Source organism: Monodelphis domestica, chromosome 6, assembly GCF_027887165.1.
Source record: "Monodelphis domestica isolate mMonDom1 chromosome 6, mMonDom1.pri, whole genome shotgun sequence".
Classification (NCBI taxonomy): Eukaryota; Metazoa; Chordata; class Mammalia; order Didelphimorphia; family Didelphidae; genus Monodelphis; species Monodelphis domestica.
The window spans coordinates 73,624,870-73,650,421 of record NC_077232.1 but is presented as its reverse complement, the minus strand read 5'-3'; the positions used below and the strand labels follow the sequence as shown (position 1 = coordinate 73,650,421).

The following is a 25,552-nucleotide window of genomic DNA, read 5'->3' as shown; positions in this document are numbered from 1 at the left end:
AATGGATTAATCTCAGAGTATCCCCGACTACCTTACCACTGAACAATCACCCAACTCTGGTAAACTACTGGCATAAATACAAGCTCTCATTTTGGGATATGTGTTCAAATGCTCCCAACACAAACTGATGCCTTTGGTAGGGATATCCTGGCAATCCCCAGATTTCTTTTGTCCTGGACTGTCCTAGATACAAAAATGTCTTAATATAAAGCCTGCGATCTTTGGGAAACCAAAACAATGTCTGAGGAACTTTCCTTTAATGAGCTAGTCACCAACTGCATCATCCCCACATTGATATATTGAGCAACAAGGCCTTTGGAGAAATTCCCTCATGATCTGGGCTGATCTTGTAAGATTGCCCTGTGGCACTTTTTACACTACAAAATTTAGCTCTTCAAAGCCACAGAGGCCTAGATATGATGCGAGCCTCCAATGGGAGGGCTGGAGTGATTTACTTCTCTTCTTTCAAGTTGGAATAAAAAAATCTTAAGATCCAGAAAGCAAAGTGAGTCACAGCTCTCCCAAGATCCCCTAATCTAGCCTCTAAACAGATCTTGCCTCCTGAGCTCTGTATCTTGACCTGTTCTTGACAAATGTATAGGAAAAGGAGAGCTGGGAGCATTTCTGACCTATCCTTCTCAACAATAATTATGAGCCCCTTTCACCAGGTCTGTCTGCCCCATCTGCCCCATTACCTTTCCAAGATTTCTAGAAAACACAATTCCTAGTCCCACAGAGCTATTATTCCCAGAAAAATGTGCGTGAGGTGCAACTCTAGGCAACAAGATTTTTAGCATTTTAAAATCTGGATTAGGAAACTAAGAGTTAAACAGAGTTTAAGCAGTTCCCCAAGGGTCACACACGTGGCGGGGACAGGATTTGAACCAAGGTCTTCATTTCCCCAGCCCTGTGCTGACGAGCATCTTTGGGAAGATCACAGAGCATTGTGCCTCCATTAGGTACTTTTAGAAGGAGAGGGCCAGCTAGAAGGCATAATGGATAGGGCGCCAGGCCTGGAGAGGGGAAGACCTAGGTTCAAATCTAGCCTCAGATACTTACTAGCTATATGACCCCGAGTAAGTCACTTAACCCTGTTTGCCTAGCCCTAGCCCTTCTCTCTTAGACCTGTTAGGAGGACAGAAAGTAAGGGTTAAAAAAAAAGATGACAAAAGCTGATTTCTGGGAGAGCTTTCGAAGGAAACAGAAGGCAGGTCCAAGCTCTGTCTCCCTCCCATGTTTTCTTGCTATCACAAGCTTGTCTTATCTAAGTGAAATGACTCAGAAATTGCCGCCCTCACTTCCCTCCTGGACCATTTCTACACATTATCAAATAGACTCTAGGTTGCAGTGACCACTGCGAGGCAGGAGGCCCCACTACTCAGGGTGGATGTGTCCTCCATGTTCCCAGGGGAAGCTGTAGCTGTAGAACAGGTGAGGGCAGAAGCAAAATAAGACAGTGCAGCCGCAGGCAGCCCAAACCATCCCTTTATTAAGGCTTGAAGTTTCAGACAGACAGACAGACAAGAACCTGTTTGTTCTCACCAAAGAATTCCCAGTTCCCCTCCCAACCCAGCCCACCCTCCCCCTGATTTAATGCCACTTTGTTCCCTGGGAGAGATGGTTCCTCCACCATCCAGAGGCCACGTGCTCACTTACTTCTGCCAAACTAGGCCACGGGGAACCCCAGCTTTTGTCCCTTTGGAGGAAGGGGCTGGTGGGAGAGGGAGAGAGGAAGGAAGGGCCTGGCAGAGGAGTCAGCCTGCTCTTGGCTTCTCAGTCAACACAAAGGAAGACTTGCCCAGAACAGATACCTGTGGCAGAGGGGGAGTCTGGAAGGCCCAGGCATGACCCCAGCTGATAAAGGTTTGACTCACAGGGTGCCTGGCCTGGGGAGTGATGGGTGGGGGTGGGGTGGGAGGGTGGCCCCAGCAGTTCACAAACTCCTGCCCTGGAAACATATGGCTTGGTTATCCTATTACCACTTCAGGTGGGGTGCAGAGGGATGGACCAATGTTATCCTCAGTTGGAGCAAAGCCCTTGGAGAGAGAAGGCTGGCTACAGAGATTGACCCCACCTAGCAGACTGACCAAGAGTGCTCTCGCCTAGGCCACCCTGAGGGAACCCCACTTGTGCTCCTTCCCCCGGCTCTCCTCAGGTCCTCCCCTAACTCCATGGAGCACAGCCTTAGAGGTGGACCCTCAGCACATCCTGGCTGGCAACAGGCTTCTTGCAGCTCCCGCAGAGGATGGACAGTGCCCTCTGCCTCTCAGCTAAGCAGGCGCGGCATATCAGGTGGCCACAGGGAAGCTGATAAACAGGCTCCGTTTTGAAGTAAGGAGAAAATGTTCTGCTACAAGAGGTGCATCCGGGACCAAGGCTGCTCCAGGTCTGTTCTGGGAAATGGGGAGAAAAACAGAGGCCAGGATTAGAACACACATGCTCCATGCTGGGGACCTGGGAAGCAGGGCCCAGAGCTGCAGTTTAAAGGAACATTTTTCTGCAACCATTGCTGAGTGTTTATGGCAACTTGCACGTTTCACACCCAAGGAAAAAGCCTCACTTGTCGGGGTCTACAAAAAGGGGGCCCCAAAAGTCAGGTCCATCTGTCCCAGGCCTAGAGACCAGTGCAGGCTTTCTACACGCTGGAGCACTGTGCACACCAGGAAGCAAGGATCAGTGGTTCACAGAGTCATTCAATGGGGCAAAGGACCTTAGAAATTCTCGTTCTCTAGACTGGGAAAGGAAGGCCCAAAGAGGTTAGAGGACGTGTTCCTAAATCCAACAGGTAACTGCCCACAAAGAACTCTTAGAATTATGGTGGAAGTAATTTGGTTTTGTCTGTAATGTACAAACAAAACACAGAAATAAAACTCTAAAAGTGCAAATAAATGAAAATTTTAAAACCCTGGCAACCTCTAGCTGGACTCCACATAAATGAATGGGTCTAGTGAACATCAATCAACTCCGAGGAGCAAAGCAGTAGCAAAGTAAAGGGGATGAAATACCAAGTGACAGCCCCAGTGGTGGGAAACAGAGAGGCCTGGGAGGGCTCCAGGCACAGGCAGCTGGACCATGACTCCAGGAAGCCATGGAGGCAGTGGCCTAACCCTGCCTCCATCAGGGACTTTCTATGTGAGCTTATGCCAAGCCCTTTCTGCCTCTTATGTTCCCTCTTCCTCAAATCAGACCAGCAATGATTCTTGAGTGTTTTTAGGGAATATAGACAGTCTCATGAATTTTGCTTTGAGAATTTCAGGCTCTGTGTTGAGATAGCTGGAGATATCATTGGGTATCCCAAACTAGAGGAAGGAATTTGGGTTCAAATGGGCTCTAAGCTACTCAAAAGAAGAGAAGTGCTATCTAGCTACAAAGTCAAGAAATCAGAATCTTATACCCAGTGGAATCATGTGTCAGCTATGAGAGGGGTGGCGGGAGGGGAGGGAAGAAAAGAAAATGATTGTTGTATACAATGAATAATGTTTGAAATTGACCAAATAAAAATAATGTTTAAAAGTAAAAAATAAAGAAATCAGAATCTTCTCTTACTCTATGTCTTCCTGGGGATCCTGAGAGCAGCAGGACCTTCTAACATTTTTATGCCTTAAGCCAGTCATAGAGGATGCTAATGCTATCAATGGACTTGGTTAGATGACTTCTATCTTCCTGGCTTTTGGAGCAGGAACTGTGAAGATGGGATTAACTCTCCCCTGCCCATTTTAGATTTAATCAGTTAATCCCATCTTCACAAAACCATATGCTTCGATTTTCTTTTAAGTCACACCTTTCACTAAATCTCTTCAGGACCAGGGTCCCAAGATCTTTCCTTACAAAGTGGCCCCAATTCCAGGATTTTCAGAAGCTCTAAGTTGGTTCTGTAAGCTAAAAAAATTACCTTTTCCAGAGCCCCTAAAATTACTAAAAGTTTCTCCACTAACTAGTCCTTTTGACAGGAGAACAAGCCCCTCTACTGGTAAGAATGTGCTCCACGTTCCTGAGACCAAACCAGGGCAGATCCAAAGGAAGCTTACTAGATATATCTTACCATGGGAAATATCTAGTGAAAAGAAGCTCTTGGTCAATGATGTCCCAGCTAGCAGAAGACAGTGTCCTATACCCATTGAGGCTGCAGGTGGCTTTATAAGTTGATTCAACACAAATATTAACACAGTAAAATCTCATTTGCTAAAATTCTACTAATTTAAAATTTGAATATCTAAATCAGGGCTGTTCAGGCCAAAGGTTTTTTTAGAATAGACGTAAAATATTAAACACCTTCAGACAAAGAACTGATAGATTCTGAGTGCAGAATGAAGCACGAATTTTCCTTTCTTTATCTTTCTTTTCTTTTTAAAAAACATTTACCATTTATCTTAGAATTGAAACTACGTATCAATTTCAAGGCAGAAAAATGTTTGTAAAAGCTAGGCAAATGGGGGTTAAGTGACTTGCCCAGGGTCACACAGCTAAAAAGTATCTGAGACCACATTTGAACCCAAGACCTCCTATCTCTAAGCCTGACTCTTCATCCATTGAATCATCTAGCTGTGCCCTTTCTTTTTTCTTAGATTTTTTCCCTGGATCATGGCTACAATGTGGAAATGTGTTTTGTATAACTACATATATATAACGGATATTCTACACCTTGTCTTCTCAACTGGTAGGGGAAGGTAAAGAATTTGGAAAGAAAAAATTTTAAATTAATTTAAAAGTAAATAAGTAAAACATCTACATCTATTTTTTAAAAATCAAGTTTTCTTTGCAGGATAAAAACATGATCCTGTTGTGTTAACAAAATGCCAAAGGAATGTCCAACCTCTATAATCTTTGTGAGTGATCAGAGGCCCGTAACACACAAATGACAGATGTAATCATTAACACATCTATCTTAGACATTTGACTACAGCTAATAAGTGGTCTCTTTCTAGGAGGAACTACTTTTTTTTTTTTCCAGCTGAGAAAGTAAGGTCATTCTCCTTGCAGGCTCCCAGAATCTTGCTGCAAAGCCTACCTGCCTTTAACATTCCTTGCATTTCCCTTGCATGGAAAAGTTGGTGTTCTGGAAACTCCCTTCAGGTAATGTTCCTACTTTTAAGGCAGGGAATCATATATTCATATTATCTTAGAACTTTGAAAGACTAAATGAAGACCCTCTACCACATCCCCAAAAAGAGGTCATGAAGGCTCTGCCTGAATAGCTCAAATGAAAAGGAACTCATTACCTATCAAGAGCTCATTCAAAAGCCAAGCCACTCTACCTGGAAAGTTCTTTCTTACAGAGTTCAAGTTGCCGCCTTCTAGTTTTCCATACCGCTTCTACTTCTAATTTTTCAGGCCAAGCAAAGACAGTTCACTCTGTCTTCCCTATGTTAGTCATGTAGATGCTTGAAGCCCACAATCATGTTCCCCTGCTTTTCTCTCAGTTAAGATTTACCTTCATTTCTAAATCTTCTCAAATGCCCCACAGCATTTGAGAAAGGTTTACTTGAGAAAGGAAGGTTTCCCTTCCACACAGGGACAGCTAAGTCAGCACTGAGCTAATTATCTTCTACAAAGTCAGAATTTCCTGGGCTTATCAAGTTTTGTGACCTAATTTTTCATTTGAGCAAAGTGAAACATGTAGGCTAAGAAATGTGTCTGTGGCCACTGGACCAGCTAAGGACTGGGAAAGAGCCTGTGATTAGGATCCAAGGCTCAGACTACGGCGAGGTAGAGGCGTATACATGCAAGGAGCCCTACTAGACTGAGACCCCACCAAAGTGGCCATAGAGGAAAACTACTCGAGGTTATCCAGACCAACCTCTGCTAGTCTCTCTCCTTGGATACTGAGCTCACCCCCTAAACCTCATAGACCTTTTCTGTTAGCAGATGTCTAAGACTCATGCAAAGAGGTCAAAGGCTCAGGGAGACAGCCTGACAACTAGCAAACACGAGAAACATTTGCCAGCACCTAGCAGGTTGCTGTCAGACCATGGTGGCCAGATTATTAGACACTGCCAAAATCCTATGTACAGCCCCTAGCTCTAAAGAAAGGGGGACTCGGTCAGTCAAGAGACCTTTCTTTGAAGATCCTAACTGCCTTAGAGTGTCTTAAACTCTGCCTGTGAGGCACAGTGACAAGCATCCTCTCTAGCTTCCAGGCACAATAGCAGAGGCTGGGCAGAGAAATCCTGGGTTAAGAGATGAGGGGTATCAGAAGGAGGGGCCTGGCAGGAAATGGGCAGGGCTTACAGTACCAGACCCACTGCTTGAACTCCAGAAGCTGCTGCTGGGGTTCCCTGCACTGAGGAGCTGAGGCTGAGCCTTCATCAGGCGGCCTGTGAAGGATGGCAAAGTGCTGAGGGCCGAAGTCAAGGCAACATCCAAGCTTTCTGACAATCTCTGCTCGTGAGAGATGGCACCTGCTGAGAGAAACAAAAAGGGCTGTATCTAGGGAGAAATAGATGGTCAGGAAAAGGGGAGCCGTCAAAAAAAAAATCCTAGACATCATACTACAGGACATTATCCAAGAAAACTGCCCTGATATTCTTAAGCAAGAGAGTAAAATAGATGGAAAGAATCCATGGATCACCTCTTGCATTAAATCCCCAAATGACAACTCCCAGGAATGTTATAGTCAAGTTCAAGAGCTTCTAGGCCAAGGAGAAAAGACTACTGTCAGCCAAAAAGAAATAATTCAGATATCATGGCACCCCAGTCAGGATCACACAGGATTTGGTAGCTTCCACATTAAAGAACCAGAAGGCTTATATATGATATTCCAGAGGGCAAGAGAACTGGGTTAACAACCAAGAATCACCTAACCCAGGAAAACTGACTAAAGTCTTTCAGGGAAAGTATGGTCATTTAGTAAAATATATTTCCAAGCATTCCTGAATAAAAGACCAGACTTAAACAAAAATTTGATGTCCGAATACAAAATTCAAAAGAAGCATAAAAAGGTAAATAAGAAAGAGAACAAAATGGAACAACCTCCAGGAAGTGATGCAGAGCGAGAGGAGCAGAACCAGGAGAACATTGTACACAGAGACTAATACACTGTGGTATAATCGAATGTAATGGACTTCTCCATTAGTGGCGGTGTAATGTCCCTGAACAATGTGCAGGGATCTAGGAGAAAAAACACTATTCATAAGCAGAGGATAAACTGTGGGAGTAGAAACACCGAGGAAAAGCAACTGCCTGACTACAGCGGTTGAGGGGACATGACAGAGGAGAGACTCTAAACGAAATTCTAATGCAAATATTAACAACATGGCAATGGGTTCGAATCAAGAACACATGTGATACCCAGTGGAATCATGCGTCGGCTATGGGGGGTGGGGGGGAGGAAAAGAAAATGATCTTTGTCTTTAACGAATAATGCTTGGAAATGATCAAATAAAATATTATTTAAAAAAAAGAAAAAAGAAAGAGAACAAAATTTAAGGCTTCAATGAGGTTGAATGGTTTAGATGATAATACCTGTAACTCTTAAAAATTATTATCATAGTAGTTAGAAAAAATATACATAGAGGGTGTGGTAGTAAGTTGTTTAGGATGATATGTCAAAAAATAATAAAACTAGGGGTGAAAAAGAGGATAATACTAAGAGAAATGGGAAAAGAGAAGTAAAATGGGATAAATTATATCACATAAAGAAAAAGGGAAGCCACTAAACATGTGGATAGGATTGGGGAAGACTGTGAATAAATGCAAGAAAACCAAGAATGACCTGATGGCTATACTTCAGAAAAACATATCATTGGGACACCAGGTGGAGCATACATATGAACATGGGCAAATATATCAGAAGAGCAAAATTCAGCCAGGGAGAGAGAGTCTACTTATATATCCAGGATGGTTGGGCATGTTCAAACCAGAAAAGCATTTTCTATATTCAATTGAATGCACATTTCCTGAGCATCTAGAGCATACCAGACTTTGTGGTCAGTGCTTTAGAAATTCAATATTTAGCCCTGTATTCAGGAACTTTTAGTCTAGCTAAAGCACTGCACACCAGAAGCTATGCTACAAAATGGATATATCAGAGAGGTACATGGCGTTCTGGAAGACTTGAAGAAGAAGAAATTTCATTTGCGGAGAGAAAAAGAAGGGGATAGGGAAAGCCTAAAAGAGAAGATATTATTGGAACTGGGCCATAAAGGATGGGAAGAGAAAAGGGTATTCTAGACATGGAACACAGATCAAATGCTAAGAGATAGAATAAAAGATTAGGATAATGTGAAGGGAATTGAGCTGTCCAGTTCAGCAGGATCACAGAATGAGAGTAAATAAGACTGGAAAGGTAGAAAATAAAGAGTAAGGATGTGAAGGATATCAAAGGCCAGGCTAAGGACATTAAACTATCCTGTAGATAAGAGGAGCCACTGAATGTTTCAGGGAAAGGGATAAGATTTATTTTATAGTCTCTAGGCAGGAATAGAAACAATGGGTATTACAAAGAAGCAAATTTAGACTTAACAGAAAGAAAAACCACCTTCTAATTAGACCTAGATGTTTAATTGCTGCCTGGAGGCAGTGAACTTCATCTTACTGAGGGAAACTAAAGACTGGATAAACACTTGTAAGGCTCCTTATACCTCAGATTCTACAAATTCTGAAAATACAAAATGCTACTTTTATATTGTGAGGGGAAAGGTAACTATTGGCTATGAGAAGAGATCCTTTTTCTCTTGTAGGTAGCCAGCCTGCACTACTAACTATTAAAGCAGCCCATTCATTAGTGCTAGGCATTTACATAACCAAGAGCTTACTTTAAGGATGCAATTTTCTCCCAAGAAGAGGTGGCCCTTCTCCTTGCCAAAGTAAACCCCTCTGCATGCACAAGTGATCTTTCCATCTTCTCCAGGAAATTGCTTCCTTCATTCTCTCTGCTCTTCCACTCACCTCTCTCTCCATCTCCCACCTACACACACACACACACACACACCTACACACACACACACACACAAGCACGCACGCACTCGCACACACATCTCCCCCAAATTCAAGCTCCTTTGTCCATCCTCACTAGCTAGCATCCTAGATCTTTCTCCCTTCTGTGCCTAACCTCCTTTAGAAGGCAGCCTAACAAATGGGCTTCCTTAAGTCTATAGTCTGGCCTCCAACCTCAACCATCAGTTGCAACTGCAGTCTCCAAAGGTCTAGTCAAACCTAACTGCCTACTCTCAATCCTCATCTTTCTTAACATCTCTGCAGGCTCTCCCTACTTCTCTGCTTTTCTCACGATGTTGTTTTCATCTGGTTCTTCCACCTGTCTGCTCCATCTCAGTCTCTTTTGCTGGATCCTCTTCCAGATCAGGCCCACTAACTGTGAGCATCCCTGAAGGTTTCATGATAGGCCCTTTTCTCCCCTGTGCTATTTCATTTGGTGACCTCCTCATTCATTTAGCCCTAGTCTCTCTGCTGACCCCCAGGTAGGCATCTACAAATGCAGATTATCTGAAGCTTGGCATGTCCCAACCTGCACTCATTACCTTTCCCCCAAACCCTTCCCTAATCATCTCTGAGGATGCCATTCTACTCCTGGTCACATCCTGGTTGCTATCCTCACCTCTTCCCTTTCTCTTCATCCTGTCTCATCTATTCAGAAGCCAAGCCTTGCCCATTCTGCCTTCCTCACAGGTCTCCTATGTCCTACTCCAGGTTTTTTCACCACCCACGTGGCCCAGGACACCATCTGCCTCAGGTTCTCTCTCACTGCAGTCTATTCTCTCTTCAGCTGTCAAACATTTTCCTAAAGTACAGTTCTGGCCTGGCCACTCCCCACCCCATAAATTCCATTGGTTCCTTATGATCTCCTGTGTCAAACAGGAAAGCTTCTATTTGGATCAAATGAGTTATTAGAAGAGTGCTTGGCTTAATAAATTTAAGAGGCAATTAAGTGATACCATACATAGAGCACCGGACCTAGAAAAACTAGAATTCAAATCTGGCCTTAGACACTAGCTGTATGACCTTAGGGAAGCCATTTAACTTGTCTGCCTCAGGCTCTTCAACTGTAAGATGGGGATAATAATGGCACCTACCGCCCAAGATTGTGATGAAGATCAAGTGAAAAAGTATTTGTAAAAGTGTTTAGCACATAAAAATGTTTAATAATTACTTATTCCCTTCCCCCCTTTAAAAACCCTTCCTAACCTGCCTCTTTTCCACCTTTTTGGTCTTCCCTCCTCCATTACACCTTGTACTAACAATCCAGTAACACTGGCCTTCTTGCTGTTCTTACTTAAGACCCAAGCCACCCAAAATTGAATGTAATGGACCTCTCTACTAGCAGCAATGCAATGACCCAGGAAAATTCTGAGGGACCTACGAGAACGCTATCCACATCCAGAGAAATAACTGTGGAAGTGGAAACGCAGAAGAAAAACATATGATTGATCACATAGTTTGATGGGAATATGATCTGGGATGTAGACTTTTTTTTTAAAACCCTTATCTTACATCATGGATGGGTTCCAAGATAGAAGAGTGGTAAGGGCTAGGCGATAGGGGTTAAGAAGGTTAAGTGATTTGCCTAGGGTCACACAGCTGAGAAGTGTCTGAGGCCAGATTTGAACCTAGGACCTCCTGTCTCTAGGCCTGGTTCTCAATTCACTGAACTACCCAGCTTCCCCCGGGGATGTAGACTCTAAGCGATCACTCTATTGCAACCCAGTTGAACTGCTCGTTGGCTATGGGAGGGGGGAGGGAGGAGGGGAAGGAAAGAATACAAATCATGTAGCCATGGAAAGATATTCTAAATTAATTAATCAAATATATAAAGAAAAAGACCTAAGCTACCCCATCTCCTGACTCCAGGCCTTTTCTCTGGCTGCCCCCATGTCTAGAACTCTTTCCTTCCTTATTTCCACTTCCTGGCTTTCCTGGCTCCCTCCAAGTCTTACTGTCTGCAAGAAGCCTTTCACGATCCTTGCCTCTGAGACCATCTACCACTTGTCCAGTCTAGCTGTTTACATGTTGTCTCCCTCTTTAGACTGTGAGCTCCTCCAGAGCAGGGGTTGTTTTTTTTCCTTGGTGTTCTTCCTTTGTGTGCCAGCTCTTAGCTCAATGCCTTGCATATAAAGCAGACATTTAATAAATGCTTGGTGTCTTGATTATAAACTAGGTGGCAAATGCCAGAATCGGTAATACCATAAGAGGGAGGGCTGCTGACATTTTTCTGCAAAGGGAGCCAGCCCCTGAGCAGGTCCAGTACCAAAGTAGCCACCAAAAAGCAATGGTCCAGTCTAGGAAGCAGCAGTGGAGAGCTGAGGTGATGTCTAGTCTCTGCATCCAGAAACCTGACAGGATGTCTGCCTCTGATCTCCTTATCTTAGTCCCCAACATCTCCTGCAGCTCTATGTCAGGCAGCCAAAGGAGGTTGTTCCTCCACTGCAGCCTATGTTCATCCAGTCAAGCTTCTCATCCACCTTCTGCTTGTCTCCATGATGCCAGGCAGCAACACAACGGCCAACCTGGCTTTATGATGAACATAGCTGCAACTCTAATCCTGTGGATTTGTGGGACATTTTTCCCAACAGGCTATAATTACAGTCTATGTGGCAAGGCCATGGAAATCTTATTCAACAGGCTGGTCACTCTAAACACTCACTTTTCCAGATGATCTAGGATGGCACCAACTCACATCTGTCTAGTGGCTTAGGGTTCATAGAACATTTTTTAACCCATATAAGGTAGGAAGTACAAGTATAAAGCTGAGGAAACTGAAGTTCCTCGGAGAAGTTGTCAGAAGGCAGCCACTGAATCATGCAGAAAATCAGCCTCTGCACAGCAATCTAAAGTCTGTTATTTATCTTTTGTATGACAATACAAGACAAATCACTTAAATTCTTTGGACCCATTTCTTCACCTGGGAAAGAAAAGTTAGACTAGATGACCTGAATGTCCCCTTCCCACATCACTACCAGCTGAAATCTTATTCTCCTAAAACTTACATGTCAGTCATGGCTGATATACTGAGCGGCTTTGTTGAACTACTTTTTGGCTTTCTTTTTTATTCTCTACTACAAAAGATTGCTCAGTGGGTAGACAAGGTTGGGAGGATAGATTAAAAAATTAAAAGGATTTTTAAAAATATTAACAAATGATTTTGTGTTTGTGTGTGTGTTAAAGGAAAAGAAATAAAGTATCTCCTGTCAAGGCCCCACAGAGGTGCCACTTTATCCATGGAACTACTTTCTCAGATGAAAAATATTCTTTCTTTAATGGCACAATCTACTTTTGATATATCTATATATCTTACTTTTCACTTGAGTAGACTAGGCTCCTTGATGGTTGAAGACAGATTTTATTTTTCTGTATTTACTGTATTTCCTTTCATTGTTTTATAAATAAGAAATACTTAATAAATACTTCTTGAATTAAAAATAATTTTTCTCCAGGTCCCAAAAGTTCTAGAAAAATGACTAAACTTTGGTGTCCAGTATCCAAATCAGAGAGGAATTTATTAACTCCTAACTAGACCTGTAAAGCACAAGACAAAGTGTAAATGGAAAAATAATAGGGAGAAGATCTCTCTAAATATCACTGAGTAGAGCCAAAACACAGGTGCCGACAGTGGCCCAGATGGGGGTTCAGAAAATTAACCCAGCAACATACAATGCTGAATAAATGGATGCAAGATTAGTTGCTCCATAGCAACCAAGCCTTGTGGCAGAAGCCACCCCTATTTAAAGATCAGGGAAACTACCTGATGAGCAATCCATATGTGTCAGGCCTGGCTCCATGTCGAGTTTCATTTTCTTAGTGTTGTGCTCCGAGGTAGAAGATGTGACTGGTGAGTCTGTGGTAGAAAAACAGGAAGGCTCAACAGGAGGGCTGTCATTTGGCGACTGCTCCATGAAATCCCCCTTTCTCTTGCGAGAAGTCACGGCAATGGAAGAGGGAACTGCCACCCCAGAAATCTGGGCTCTTCCAAGAAGGTTGCAGCCAGGAGCAGTGTGCTGTAACAGGAAATAGTCTATCCTGGCCTTCAGAGAAGCATGGGGCAGTGGCTGGGAGTGCTGGCTGAAGGCCACCCCTGTAAAGGGGTCACTGGGGACTCGGCCCCAAGCCGCTTCACTCCGGTTACATTTCTCCAAGGTGCTCTGGTCAATGACCTTGCCAGAGGGGAGCAGCATGGGGAAGGGCATGATCTCCAGAGTGATTGGATCCAAGAATTCCTCAGGCACATCCTGGATCACATCTGCCAGTTCCTGAAGCCCTGGTGGCTGCTGGCTCTGGGCATGACCACAGGGCTCACAGTCACTCTCCATTGGCAATGCCGGGGTAGGGACAGAGACGGTAGGATTAAAGCCTCGAGGAAGGCTCTGAGAGGCTATCAGCATGATGCTCTCTATGACCTCTTGGGGGCAGGTTTTGGCTGGTTGGCCCCACACTTCCACCTTCTTAATGCAAGTGACCCCACTGCCAGCGACATGGGTGATACAGATCTTTAAGTGGGATACATGACTAAGAGAAGAGGGGCCTTTACTCCAGAGCTCCTGAGTTACAGTTCCAGGAGAGGAGAGGGTAGCTTCCAATTGATGGAAAGGTGGCCTGGCCTTGAAGCCCCTGTGGCTGAACGTCACTCGACTCTGGTTTTTTAACAAGACTCTCCCTACCAAGGTGAAAGCCTCTTTGTCAGTGGTGGCCTGCTCCAAGAGTGAGGGCTGAGACTCCATGCTGGTCCAAGAGGCTTTACCTGATGAGGCAGACGTGTACATTTCCAGGCCAGTGATATTTTGGACTCCCCCTGCTGTGAGGTCCACATTAATCTTGCCGATTTCCACATTAAAGGGAAAGGACACAGTCACATGGACTGGTGGTTTAATGAAATACTCGGTGCGGAAGCCACGGCTTCTCTTCACGAGGTCTTCAGAGATGAGATTTTCTACTTCATAGCCATCTGCTGAGATCTGGATTTAACAACAAACAGGAAACATGCTGGTTTGAGCTGACCCAAGGCAGGCAGGCTAGATTTTAAGAAATTACCATTTTAAAGAAAAACTGTTTTAAGAAAACCTATATGGTTATTGCTTAGAATTCACAAGTCACAAAGCTTGGGTTCCCCCTTACTCAGGCAGGTAAGTCTGTAAAGGCAGAACTGCCATAAATAAGCGATAGCATCTGTCTGCATTTAATAACATCTCTGAGCCTGTGACAAACTCATAGCTCAATGGGTATAAATTCCAAATTATAACTGAGTGTCACTGAAGGCTACCCATAGGAGTTATCCCTTGGAAAACTTCAAGGTGCATAGCTTTGGGAAAACTGTCCTTCCTTTAACTTTCCCACATTTGTATTTACTTAGGTCTTACCAACTATGACACTTCCCTTAGAGAGGCATCCTAGACACATGGAATGAGAGAGGTGTGTCTACTAAGTGTCCATTTGCCATCCTCAGTGTTCCTCTTCTAAATCCCTGACTGGGATTCACAACACAAGCCACATTCAGGAGCCCAGACAGAGCTTAATTCTTAATCATAGGTGGGACTGTGTGATCTACCAAGTACTTTACAAATATCTCATTTGAGCTTTATTGGAATGGAGTGTGAAGCTGAAAAGGAAATGGAATTTTTGTTTGACAGGCACTTCTTGTTGGTTAAGCCAAAGTCAGAACTAAGCATGATTAGCAGACTCAACGAGGCAGTAAAACAGAATTTCTACCTTAGTTATGCCTTTGAGTCACATTGTAATTTACCATTTAAGAAGAGAGAATATGGAGGAATCTGAATAGGACTCCACTATAAAATCAGTCCCATCCATCTTACAAATCAGTTTATTTTGACCTGGGTCTCTTGACCAATTCAACACAATTAGAGGATTGTGCTTTTAAACAAAGATCATTTAATTGGTTTTGGAGCACATGAAGGAGTGAAAATCAGGAATTATAAACTAGAAAAATTTACAATATATTTAAACTTGAACAGTGGATCAGCTCACATCCATAAGTTGGAAAGAACAATCAATTTAACTATTTTTTTTACCTTGTTGCAGTGAATTCTTGGTCTGAACTGTGGGAGGCAAAGGTTTATTACCATCTTTGCAGATGAAAGGGCAGCATCCAAGCATAAGAAGTAGCCTTGAAGGAAAAACAAAACCTGGGATTACTGAGGTGGTGTAACTTGTTGATTAACTTTCTGAGTTTAACAGTTCATATGAAATCTCCAAGAACAGATCAACACAACCAAAACATTCTCCTTCTCTAGATTCCAAATGACACTTAAAGCCTCAGCTTCTTATAAATTACCATAATGGAATTTTCCTAAGCTAGGCAAGTAACAGAACAGTGCAGTTTTTTTTCTTTCCCAATGAACTTTGTAATTTTCTTTAATTCTTTTCCTGACTCCCCTTCCACTTTTTAACAACATTTTAAATAGACTGATGGGGCAACTAAGTAGTACAGTGGACAGAGCACCAGGCCTAGAGTTGGGAGGACCTGGGTTTAAATCTGGTTTCAAATATTTCCTAGCTGTATGACCCTGGGCAAGTCACTTAACCCCCAATTGCTTAGCCCTTACAGCTCTTCTGCCTTAGAACTGATACTTAGTATTGATTCTAAGATAGCAGGTAAGGGTTTTAAAAATAATACATTAATGGAAAATGAGGGGATGCCCTTCAATTGGGGAATGGCTGAACAAATTGTGGTATATGTTGCTGATGGAATACTATTGTGCTCAAAGGAATAATAAAGTGGAGGAATTTCATGTGAACTGGAATGACCTCCAGGAATTGATGCATAGTGAAAGGAACAGAACCAGGAAAACAATGTACACAGAGTCTGATACACTGTGGTACAATCGAATGTAATGAACTTCTCTATTAGTGGCAATGCAATGACCCTTAACAACTAGGAGGAACCTACGAGAAAAACCACTATCCACATCCAGAGGAAACACTGCGGGAGTAAAAACACTGAAGAAAAACAACTGCTTGAATACATGGGTGGAAGGGATATGGTTGGGGATGTAGACTCTAAATGAATATCCTAGTGTAAGCAACAGCATGGAAATAGGTTCTGATCAAGGACACAAGTAATACCCAATGAAATTGCGCATTGGCTGCAGGAAGAGTGGGTGGAGGGGAGGGAGGGAAATAATGTGATTATTATAACCAAGGAATAATGTTCTAAATTGACTAAATAAACTTATTCAAATGGAAAAAAAACCCAACACAATACATTAAGACTGATATTGTATAGGCAAGGTAGGAAATTTCAAATATTCCCACTTTAAAAATCTTTGTGGTTGGGAAATGGATAAAGAAATCATGGTACATGAAAGTACTGGAATAACCCTACATCCTAAAAAAAAGTTTAAATTATTCAGAGAAACATGAAAAGATTTTATGATTGATACATAGTGAAGTAAGAAAAATCAGAACTACACTAATGTTGATAAAAAGAATAATGAGCAAGCACGGCCCCAGAGGAGAAAGGAGAAGTACACAATTCTTTCTTTATTATAGAATTTGAGGACTATGGGTATGGAATATTGAAGATAAAATCAACAAATAGGGTGGTTTCGCTAACCTTTCATTTTTCCCTTTCAAGTTAGGCTTACTGGGAAGGGAGAGGTATATTCAGAAATGGATATATTTTTTTTAAAGGCATGGAAAAAAATCTCTAAGGCAGTGATGGTGAACCTATGGCCCATGGCTACCCTACCCCCACCCCCAGAGTTCATTACTAGAAAGGCAGAAGAGTTCGGGCAGAGATGCTCCCCTCCCCTCTCCATTGTGTCTGACATTTTTTCATCACATCCTATGCCCAGCAGCCCAATGGGAGTACTTCTTCCCACCCCTGTGTGGGATAAGTGGGGGTGGAGGGGAAGGGGACAGGGCATGCCCAACACTTGAAGCCCAGCAGGTGGTGGGGTAGGGGGCCAGCATGACACTGTTTCTAAAAGATTCACTATCACTGCTCTAAGGGCTACCTAATTCCTTCACTGATCAGTCTGTAAACAACCTTCAAAGAAACTTCCAAGTCAGACCAGTGGTCTATACTACAAAGAAGTGAAAGTGGAGTGTGAATAGAAGGGAAGAGAGAGGAACTCTCTTTTCACACTTCTATCTCTTCTGAACAGAGTACCAGGAATTCCCTAGGAGTTGGTATATTCCAGTTCTAGATAAAAGACAAGCCAGAAGGATGGCTTCTCCCTCTCTCCCTAAAGACCTTTTTTTTTCTTTTCTCTTGTCCACTTATTTTTCTCACAAATGAGTTCACAAATGAGTTCCAAGAAATAGTACTTTCTCTCAGTACTGTCTCTCAGCTAAGTGGCTCAGTGGATTGAAAGTCAGGCCAAGAGACAAGAGATCTTGGGTTCAAATCTAGCCTCAGATACTTCCTAGCTATGTGACCCTGGGCAAGTCACTTAACCCCCATTCCTAGCCCTTACAGTTCTGCCTTGAAACCAATACACAGTATTGACCCTAAGATAGAAAGTGAAGATTTAAAAAAAAGAACTAGTACTGAAACTTAGTAAATATTTTTGGCAGAAATGGTATTTGCATAGGGAATCATCAGGTTTACCTGTAGCACAGAAGGAGGAAGAAAAGAATCCACCAAGTCAGCAATTGATAGGAAAATGCTTCTTTTATACTGACTCAGCTGAAGCCTGGTCAAAAAGCACAATAGGCCGATCCATTCAATTCATTCCAATTTAATAAACATTTTTAAAGCCCTAACTTTGCAAAATGCTATGCTAGATCCTGGGAATACAAAAGTAAAATGAAAAATAGTCTGGTATTCAAAGAACTTATATTGTTGGGAGAATTAAACATCTACACATACAGTGTAAATGGAGTATACAAGACATCTTGAGAAAGAAGAGAGCATTAACAACTAGGGAAACAGCATCTTTAAGAGGTGGCCCCTGAGTGGAGTCCAAAGCTATGGATTCTAAGAGGAGGGAGCCCATTCCATACATGTGAGGCAGCACATGCAAAGGGGAAGAGGTGGGATATAGATGCCAAATCTGAGAAACAGCAAGTCAATTAGCTTGGCTAGAGCACCGAGGGAGGATCTGGAAGGAAGGGATGTGGAGTAAGTCTAAAGCCAGACTATGAAGGGCAGAGAAGGGGTAACAGGGAATCGATGAAGATTCTCTAGCATAACAGGACAGTGAATGGTCAGACTTGTGCTTTAGGAAGATGATTTGTGTGGCTGTGTGAAGTGTGAATTGTGGAGACTTGGAAGGGGGCCAATGAGGAGGCATTACAATAGTTTAGGCCAGAGAAAGATGAAGGCCTAAGGTAAGGTAGCATTGGTGTGAGTTCTGTGCAGGAAGCAGATGGAGAGACTTCTGCCTTTTATAAATATATTCAGAAAACAAAGCCAGAAAATCACATAATAATAGGGGGATAACAGATAAAAAGACTCAGCAGCAGAGCAGGCACACTTTAGGGCAGTGGTATGGCAAATAGCAATGCCTCTTCTTTTGTGTCATTTCTAGTGATAAAACCACATCTGTTGAACCATTTGACAGCGCCTAAGACTAGTGGCACCCACTCTCCCCAACCCCCCCCCCCCCCACCCGAGTCTTCAGCAGCTGATAAGGAGGTAGAGTTAGCTGCTGTTGGGTCAGGTCCCCAAAGGTTGCTTCCTTGGATGATGACAAGGAGGGCTAGGCTGGAAATCCAGATACTGGTGAGGAAGTAGAAAGGACAGCTTCCCCACAGTGTAGCCCATCCTTCTAAGCTGCCTCCTCTTCATGCTGCACAGCCTAAAGCAACACTGGTTCCTATTTTGGCCAACTTTGACACACCTGCCTGTGGACCTGAACCAGACCACTTCTGGACCCTCTATACTGGGCATTTGCTCTACTGAAACAAAAAATTCTTCCCGATGGATCCAACTTCCCTCTCCATCTTTTTTTCCCCTTCACTGAAATACACACCATTGCATTCAGGAATCCCTTGAACACATCATACTTAGTCTCACCTCTGAAACTTTGCTCATGTCAAATCTGGAATGTTCTACCTACTGCCTCTCATCCCCTATCTCAGACTGATTTATCCCCCAAGGGCCAGCTCATACACTATCTTAATTAACTGAATGCATATTTGTGCCAACTACCCTATTCCACGCATTGTTAGGCCCCAGAAATGGAAAAGGAAAGGCAAAAATGAAATCCACTATCCGATAAAAACTGCTGGGAAAATTGGAAGACAGTATGAGAGAGATTAGGAATAGATCAACACCTCACACCCTACACCAAGATAAATTCAAAATGGGTGAGTGACTTAAACATAAAGAAGGAAACCATAAGTAAATTGGGTAAACACAGAATAGTATACATGTCAGACCTTTGGGAGGGGAAAGGCTTTAAAACCAAGCAAGACATAGAAAGAATCACAAAATGTAAAATAAATAATTTTGACTACATCAAATTAAAAAGCTTTTGTACAAACAAAACCAATGTAACTAAAATCAGAAGGGAAACAACAAATTGGGAAAAAATCTTCATAGAAACCTCTGACAAAGGTTTAATTACTCAAATTTATAAAGAGCTAAATCAATTGTACAAAAAATCAAGCCATTCTCCAATTGATAAATGGGCAAGGGACATGGATAGGCAGTTCTCAGATAAAGAATCAAAACTATTAATAAGCACATGAAGAAGTGTTCTAAATCTCTTATAATCAGAGAGATGCAAATCAAAACAACTCTGAGGTATCACCTCACACCAAGCAGACTGGCTAGCATGATAGCAAAGGAAAGTAATGAATGCTGGAGGAGATATGGAAAAGTAGGGACATTAATTCATTGCTGGTGGAGTTGTGAACTGATCCAACCATTCTGGAGGGCAATTTGGAACTATGCCCAAAGGGCGATAAAAGAATGTCCACCCTTTGATCCAGCCATAGCACTGCTGGGTCTGTACCCCAAAGAGATAATGGACAAAAAAACTTGTATAAGAATATTCATAGCTGCGCTCTTTGTGGTGGCCAAAAACTGGAAAATGAGGGGATGCCCATCAATTGGGGAATGGCTGAGCAAATTGTGGTATATGTTGGTGATGGAATACTATTGTGCTCAAAGGAATAATAAAGTGGAGAAGTTCCATGGAGACTGGAACAACTTCCAGGAAGTGATGCAGAGCGAGAGGAGCAGAACCAGGAGAACATTGTACACAGAGACTAATACACTGTGGTATAATCGAATGTAATGGACTTCTCCATTGGTGGTGGTGTAATGGCCCGGAACAATCTGCAGGGATCTCGGAGAAAAAAACACTATTCATAAGCAGAGGATAAACTATGGGAGTGGAAACACCGAGGAAAAGCAACTGCCTGACTACAGCGGTTGAGGGGACATGACAGAGGAGAGACTCTAAACGAAACTCTAATGCAAATATTGACAACATAGAAATGGGTTCGAATCAAGAACACATGTAATGCCCAGTGGAATCACGCGTCGGCGATGGGGGGTGGGGGGGAGGAAAAGAAAATGATCTTTGTCTTTAATGAATAATGCTTGGAAATGATCAAATAAAATATTATTTTAAAAAATATGAAACTATAAAAAAAAGGAAAGACAAAAATGTAAAAACGTCTGTTGTCATAAAGTTAATATTCTATGGTAGGGAGACATACATGTGGAAGTATGCAAAATAAATACAAGGAATTGTTGGAGATATGGGGGAAGTGTGCTGGAGAGTATGTGTTCAGGGTGGGAGGGGGAATGGTACACATGTCGCTCCTCTGGAACCAAGATGTATAAACTTCTGAAGCCTGGAAGATATCTGGGTAGTTCTGATCTACAATTGCTGAAAGGAAGCAAATCATAAATCTTTACCCTTTATTTCTCAGCTCCCTGAACTCCTCAAATCTCTGTAGAATCAAAAACCAAACAGGGCATTAAAAGTATACAAACAGGGGGGCAGCTGGGTAGCTCAGTGGATTAAGAGCCAGGCCCAGAGACAGGAGGTCCTGGGTTCAAATCTAGACTTAGACACTTCCTAGCTGTGTGACCCTGGCAAGTCACTTGACCCCCATTGCCTAGCCCTGACAGCTCTTCTGCCTTGGAACCAATACACAGAATTGATTCCAAGACATAAGGTAAAGGCTAAAAAAAAACAAACAAACAACATACAAGCACACTTCTTTTGACACATCTTTTCCTCTCTGCAAAGGCAGGCAGATGAGTCCTAAGTTCTAAAATCTGGCTTCAAGTCTGACAATTCAAAGAAATGGAATGTAGACAGCAAACTTGGCTCAAGCATGTTAAGTAGAAGAAAGAAAAAAGATACCCTTTCAAATAAGAGAAAAGCATTTAACCTCCAAGGGGGGAGGGGGGGAGAGGAAGGCTGAGATGGAAGCATTAGCACACCAATTAGGTAAGTCAGCACTTCAGCCCTGAAAGGGCACAACTCTTCTGGGCCCTTCCAAATGGTATTACTTGTCTATCTTAGGAGAAAACTGGCCTTTTGTGAGCATTTTCATGGCAGCAAGTATAAGCAAGAACTGGTCAATTTTAATTACCCAGTGACCCCACCACAAAAAAGAAGGATCCTTAGGGGGACTGGCTGTCTTGGTTCTTAGGACTGAAATCAGTGTTAAGTCTATTCCAAGGAAAGTCCTTAGATGAAAAAGGACCTCTTTGCCTCAAACTTTTGGCTTTTGTCCTTCAAACCAAAGACTAATCTTTTACTTAATGGTTTCCTGGAGTGATAAGGGATGAATAACTTAATTAGTGATTAGCTACATCAAATCTAAATGCAAACTAATCAGAAACAAAAGGATTCTCATTATCATTACTGAGACTTGGTGGAATGGAACAGGTGACTGGAATATGACCCTGGGAAAATATGCTCCATCCAAAATTAAAAGAATAAAGAATGGTATTGTATGGAGGGGAAACTTCAATTATCTAGATGTCTATTGGGGATCATTCTCTGCCAAAAGCAGAGAAACTGAACAATTCCTGATTAGCCTATTTCCTAATTTTTCCTTTAAAAGGTGAAAAGAGTAACAAGGAAAATTAGCTATTAAAGTAGTCAGAATCTGACATAGACCAAATTCTGAGAAGATATTTCAAAGCATGCAGAGAAAGAATAATTAGGATTGAAACACTAATAATAGGATAAATGCAAATTAAACCAAGCCTAAGAGGCTAATCTAGGCCATATAAAAACAAAATGCATGAATAAAAATCAATGAAAATAAGTCATTAGGGAATCTGACATTAGGAAAAAAGGAATTCAAATTAGCATCAGACACTTCTAGCTATTTGATCCTGAGCAAGTCACTTAATCCCAATTGCCTAGCCCTGGCCACTCTTCTGGAACATAATTACTATGGACCTTAAGGCAAAGAATAAGAATTTTTAAAAAAGGAAAAAGAAAAACCAAATTATTAGTATCAAACTAAAAGTGGAGAAATCACAAATAAATAAAAAGAAAGGAAAATTGTCAAACACTCTTTTACTCAATTATTTGCTTCACAAATTTCAATTTAATCAAATGGATCACTATCAAAATATAAAAATTTAGATTAGCAGAACAAGGGAGAACTTAAATGACCAAATTACAGAAAAAGCAAATGAATAAACCAAAATTGAACTTGCAATGGAGAAAAAAACATCCACCTGGGAATCAAATGGATTTACATGTGAATTTTATCGAATACTCAAAGAATAACTAAGTCCAACATTATATAAACTATTCACAAAAATGAGGAAAAATAATCCCACCAAATTCCTTCTAGATACAAATATTTCCTGGGTACTGAAATCAGGAGAGGCAATACCAAGAAAGAAACCTATAGGTCAATATCCATAATTTAGAGGTTCTTAACTTTTTTGTGCCATGGACTCTTTTGGCAGTTTGGTAAAACCTATAAACTCCTTATTAAAATAACTGTGGCCTATATTCATAATTAAAGGAAATGCCGATTTTCAGTTAGGAGTGTGAAGATAAAGATACATATTTTTCCCCATCTAAATGCTTTGATTGCAGGTTAAGATCCTTGCCTTAATTAATATCAATACCAAAATAAAATTATTTTTAAATCTTTACCTTCTATCTTAGAATCAATACTATGTATTGGTTCTAAGGCAGCAGAGTATCTGCAGTAGACATCTTAGCAGATACAGCCAGGAAGCGTCTGAGACCACATTTGAACCCAGGACCTCTTGTCTCTGGCCCTAGCTCTCAATCCATCAAGCCACCGAGCTGACCTCCAATACAAAAATGTTTAGCAAAAAAGCTACAGCAGGGGCAGGTAGGTGGCTTAGAAGATAAAAACCACGCCAAGAGTTGGAAGGATCTTGGGCAGACAATTCCTAGCTATGTGACCCTGGGCAAATCATTTAACCATAATTGCCTAGCTCTTGCCGCTCTTTGGCCTTGAAACAGATACTCAGTATTGATTCTAAGACAGAATCTGATGAGAATTTAAAAAATAAAAGCTATAGCAACATACCAAAATGACTGTACATTATGAACAAGTAGTCTTAATAACAGGAACACAAGCCTGACTAGGTATTAGAAAACTAAAAATATGATAAACCAAATTAATAACAACAATCAAAATCATGATTATATTGAGAGATGTAGAAAATGCTTCTGACAAAATGTAACAATACTAGGCATTGGCTAAAAAAAATAGAAAAATTGGAATGGATTAGAAACACAACATACTATAGCAAATAACATAATCATGTGGTGTTTGATAAACCCAAAGAATACAAGTATTAGGTTAGGGACTCTATATTGTAAAGGATAATTTTTGCATTGTGACCAAAACTATATTAATTATTGGTCATCATGGATATCCCAAATAATAAAAAAAAAATTTACCCAAGTCAGTCTGGAAATTTATGGTGATTTAATTAATATAGTGGAAAGAAATTTAAGAAGAAAGGAGAAGGAAAGGGTGTAGCATTTCTCCCACCTGGCTTGAACCAGGCAGGAAGATTAGAGGCTCTAAAAGGTAAGGTTTTGGAGAGTAAAAGAGGAAGGAATCAGCCTGAACTCCTAGAGGGCTCAGTCAAGATGCCTGAACCTGAATTAGCTCAAGGGCAAACTCACCACCAAAATCCAGACAAATAGCTGCCACCATGCCAAGATGTCGGAACGCTTAGCACACTGCCAGCCAGAGACACCTCTCCGGGAAAAGAGCCAAAGAAGGAAGTGACATGCCCTATATAGATGGTTTTACGTCACTTTCCTGCATCTCATCTGTACCGACGTTAGCTTAGCTTGACTTAGGGCAGCCCAGGGGTCTGTCAGCTGTTTCTGCACATGTCTGTTGAAGGCCATCTTCTCAGATATTTAATCATTGAGTATGGTACAGACATTTCTGACCTTGTTAAACTAAGTAGGGTGGAGAAATGTAGAGTTCCCAAGACTTGATTCTGTTAGACCAAGTATCTCCATTGTTACTAATCAGGAAATAGCTAAATCAGATCTTCTAAAGAACAGTCTGAGTAGGGTGGAGTAGTTTTAAAATTCACAATATACAACAAAAACTATACTGGGAAAACTAGAAAGCAATCTGGCAGGAATTAAGCTTAGACCAGGGTTTCAAACTACTTATCTCAATAAGCTTCAAATGGATATATGACATATATATAAAAGGTCATATCATAAACAAATTAGAGAAGGAAGAAAATATATTTTGCAATTCTAGGTAGAGAAAGATTCTGTACCAAACAAGAGATGGGGCGGGGAGGGTCACAGAACATAAAACAGACAATTTAGATTACATAAAACATAAAAGGTTTCATACAAACAAAATAAACATAGTTAAAATTAAAATTGAAACAGTTAATTGTGAAAACCTTCAGAGCAAGTTTCTTTGATAAAAGTGAAACATTCAAAATAAGATAAAGAATTGATTCAAACATAAGAATGACAACCATTACTCCAATGAATAAATGGTCAAAGAATATGGCCAAGTAGTTGTCAAAGGAAGTAATGAAATGAACAGAGAAATGAAAGTGATGATAACTCTGAAATTTTACCTCAGATCTATTAGAATGTCAAAGATGACAAAAATGAAAAATATCTTTTGTTGGAGAGGCTTGAAGTGGTCAGAAGAACTGTTGATGGAGTTGAGAAGTGGTCCAATTATCTTGAAAAACAATTTGGAAATATGTCCCCCAAAGTCACCAATCTGTGCATATCTTCTGATCCACTGAAATCACCCAAAATGATCAAAGAAAGAAAAAGATTCAAAAGTATCAAACTACTAGCAGCAGGTCTTTTAGCTCTTGCAAAGAACTAGAAACAACTGGGGAATGGCTGCATTATGGGATGGTAAATTAATGGAATATTATTGTGCCACAAGAAACTATGAAACAAGAGTTGTTAGGTGGCCCAATGGATTAAGAGCTAGAGCTAGAGACAGGAGGTCCTGGGTTCAAATTTGACCTCAAATACTTTCTACCTAATACTTTCTACCTGTGTAATCTTGGGCAAATCCATTTTTAAAAATTATTTGTTACAAAGACTATGATTTTCTTTCTTTTTAAAAAATTGCATTGATGCCTCTCCATTGCCAATAAGATAATGCTCAGACTGTTTAGTTTGGCATTTAAGGCCCTTTACCATTTGACTTCTAT

General features: G+C 41.5%; 1 protein-coding gene across 9 annotated transcripts in view; it reads right to left on the bottom strand.

The window, feature by feature from the left end:
* Positions 1-1,467: 1,467 nt before the first annotated feature.
* UBOX5 (U-box domain containing 5) overlaps positions 1,468-25,552 on the bottom strand; it is a 45,336-nt gene continuing 21,251 nt past the window's right edge. For 3 of the 9 annotated variants that reach the window (XM_056802261.1, XM_056802263.1, XM_056802262.1), the window contains exons 2-5: positions 14,973-15,067; positions 12,695-13,901; positions 6,234-6,401; positions 1,468-2,393 (exon numbers count right to left, since the gene is read on the bottom strand). In XM_056802261.1, the coding sequence (XP_056658239.1) occupies positions 2,185-2,393; positions 6,234-6,401; positions 12,695-13,901; positions 14,973-15,026 (1,638 nt within the window). In that variant the 5' untranslated portion in view covers positions 15,027-15,067 and the 3' untranslated portion in view covers positions 1,468-2,184. The remainder of the gene's footprint in view (positions 2,394-6,233; positions 6,402-12,694; positions 13,902-14,972; positions 15,068-25,552) is intronic. The other 6 variants (XM_007496954.3, XM_056802264.1, XM_056802267.1 and 3 more) reach the window with 5 other exon arrangements.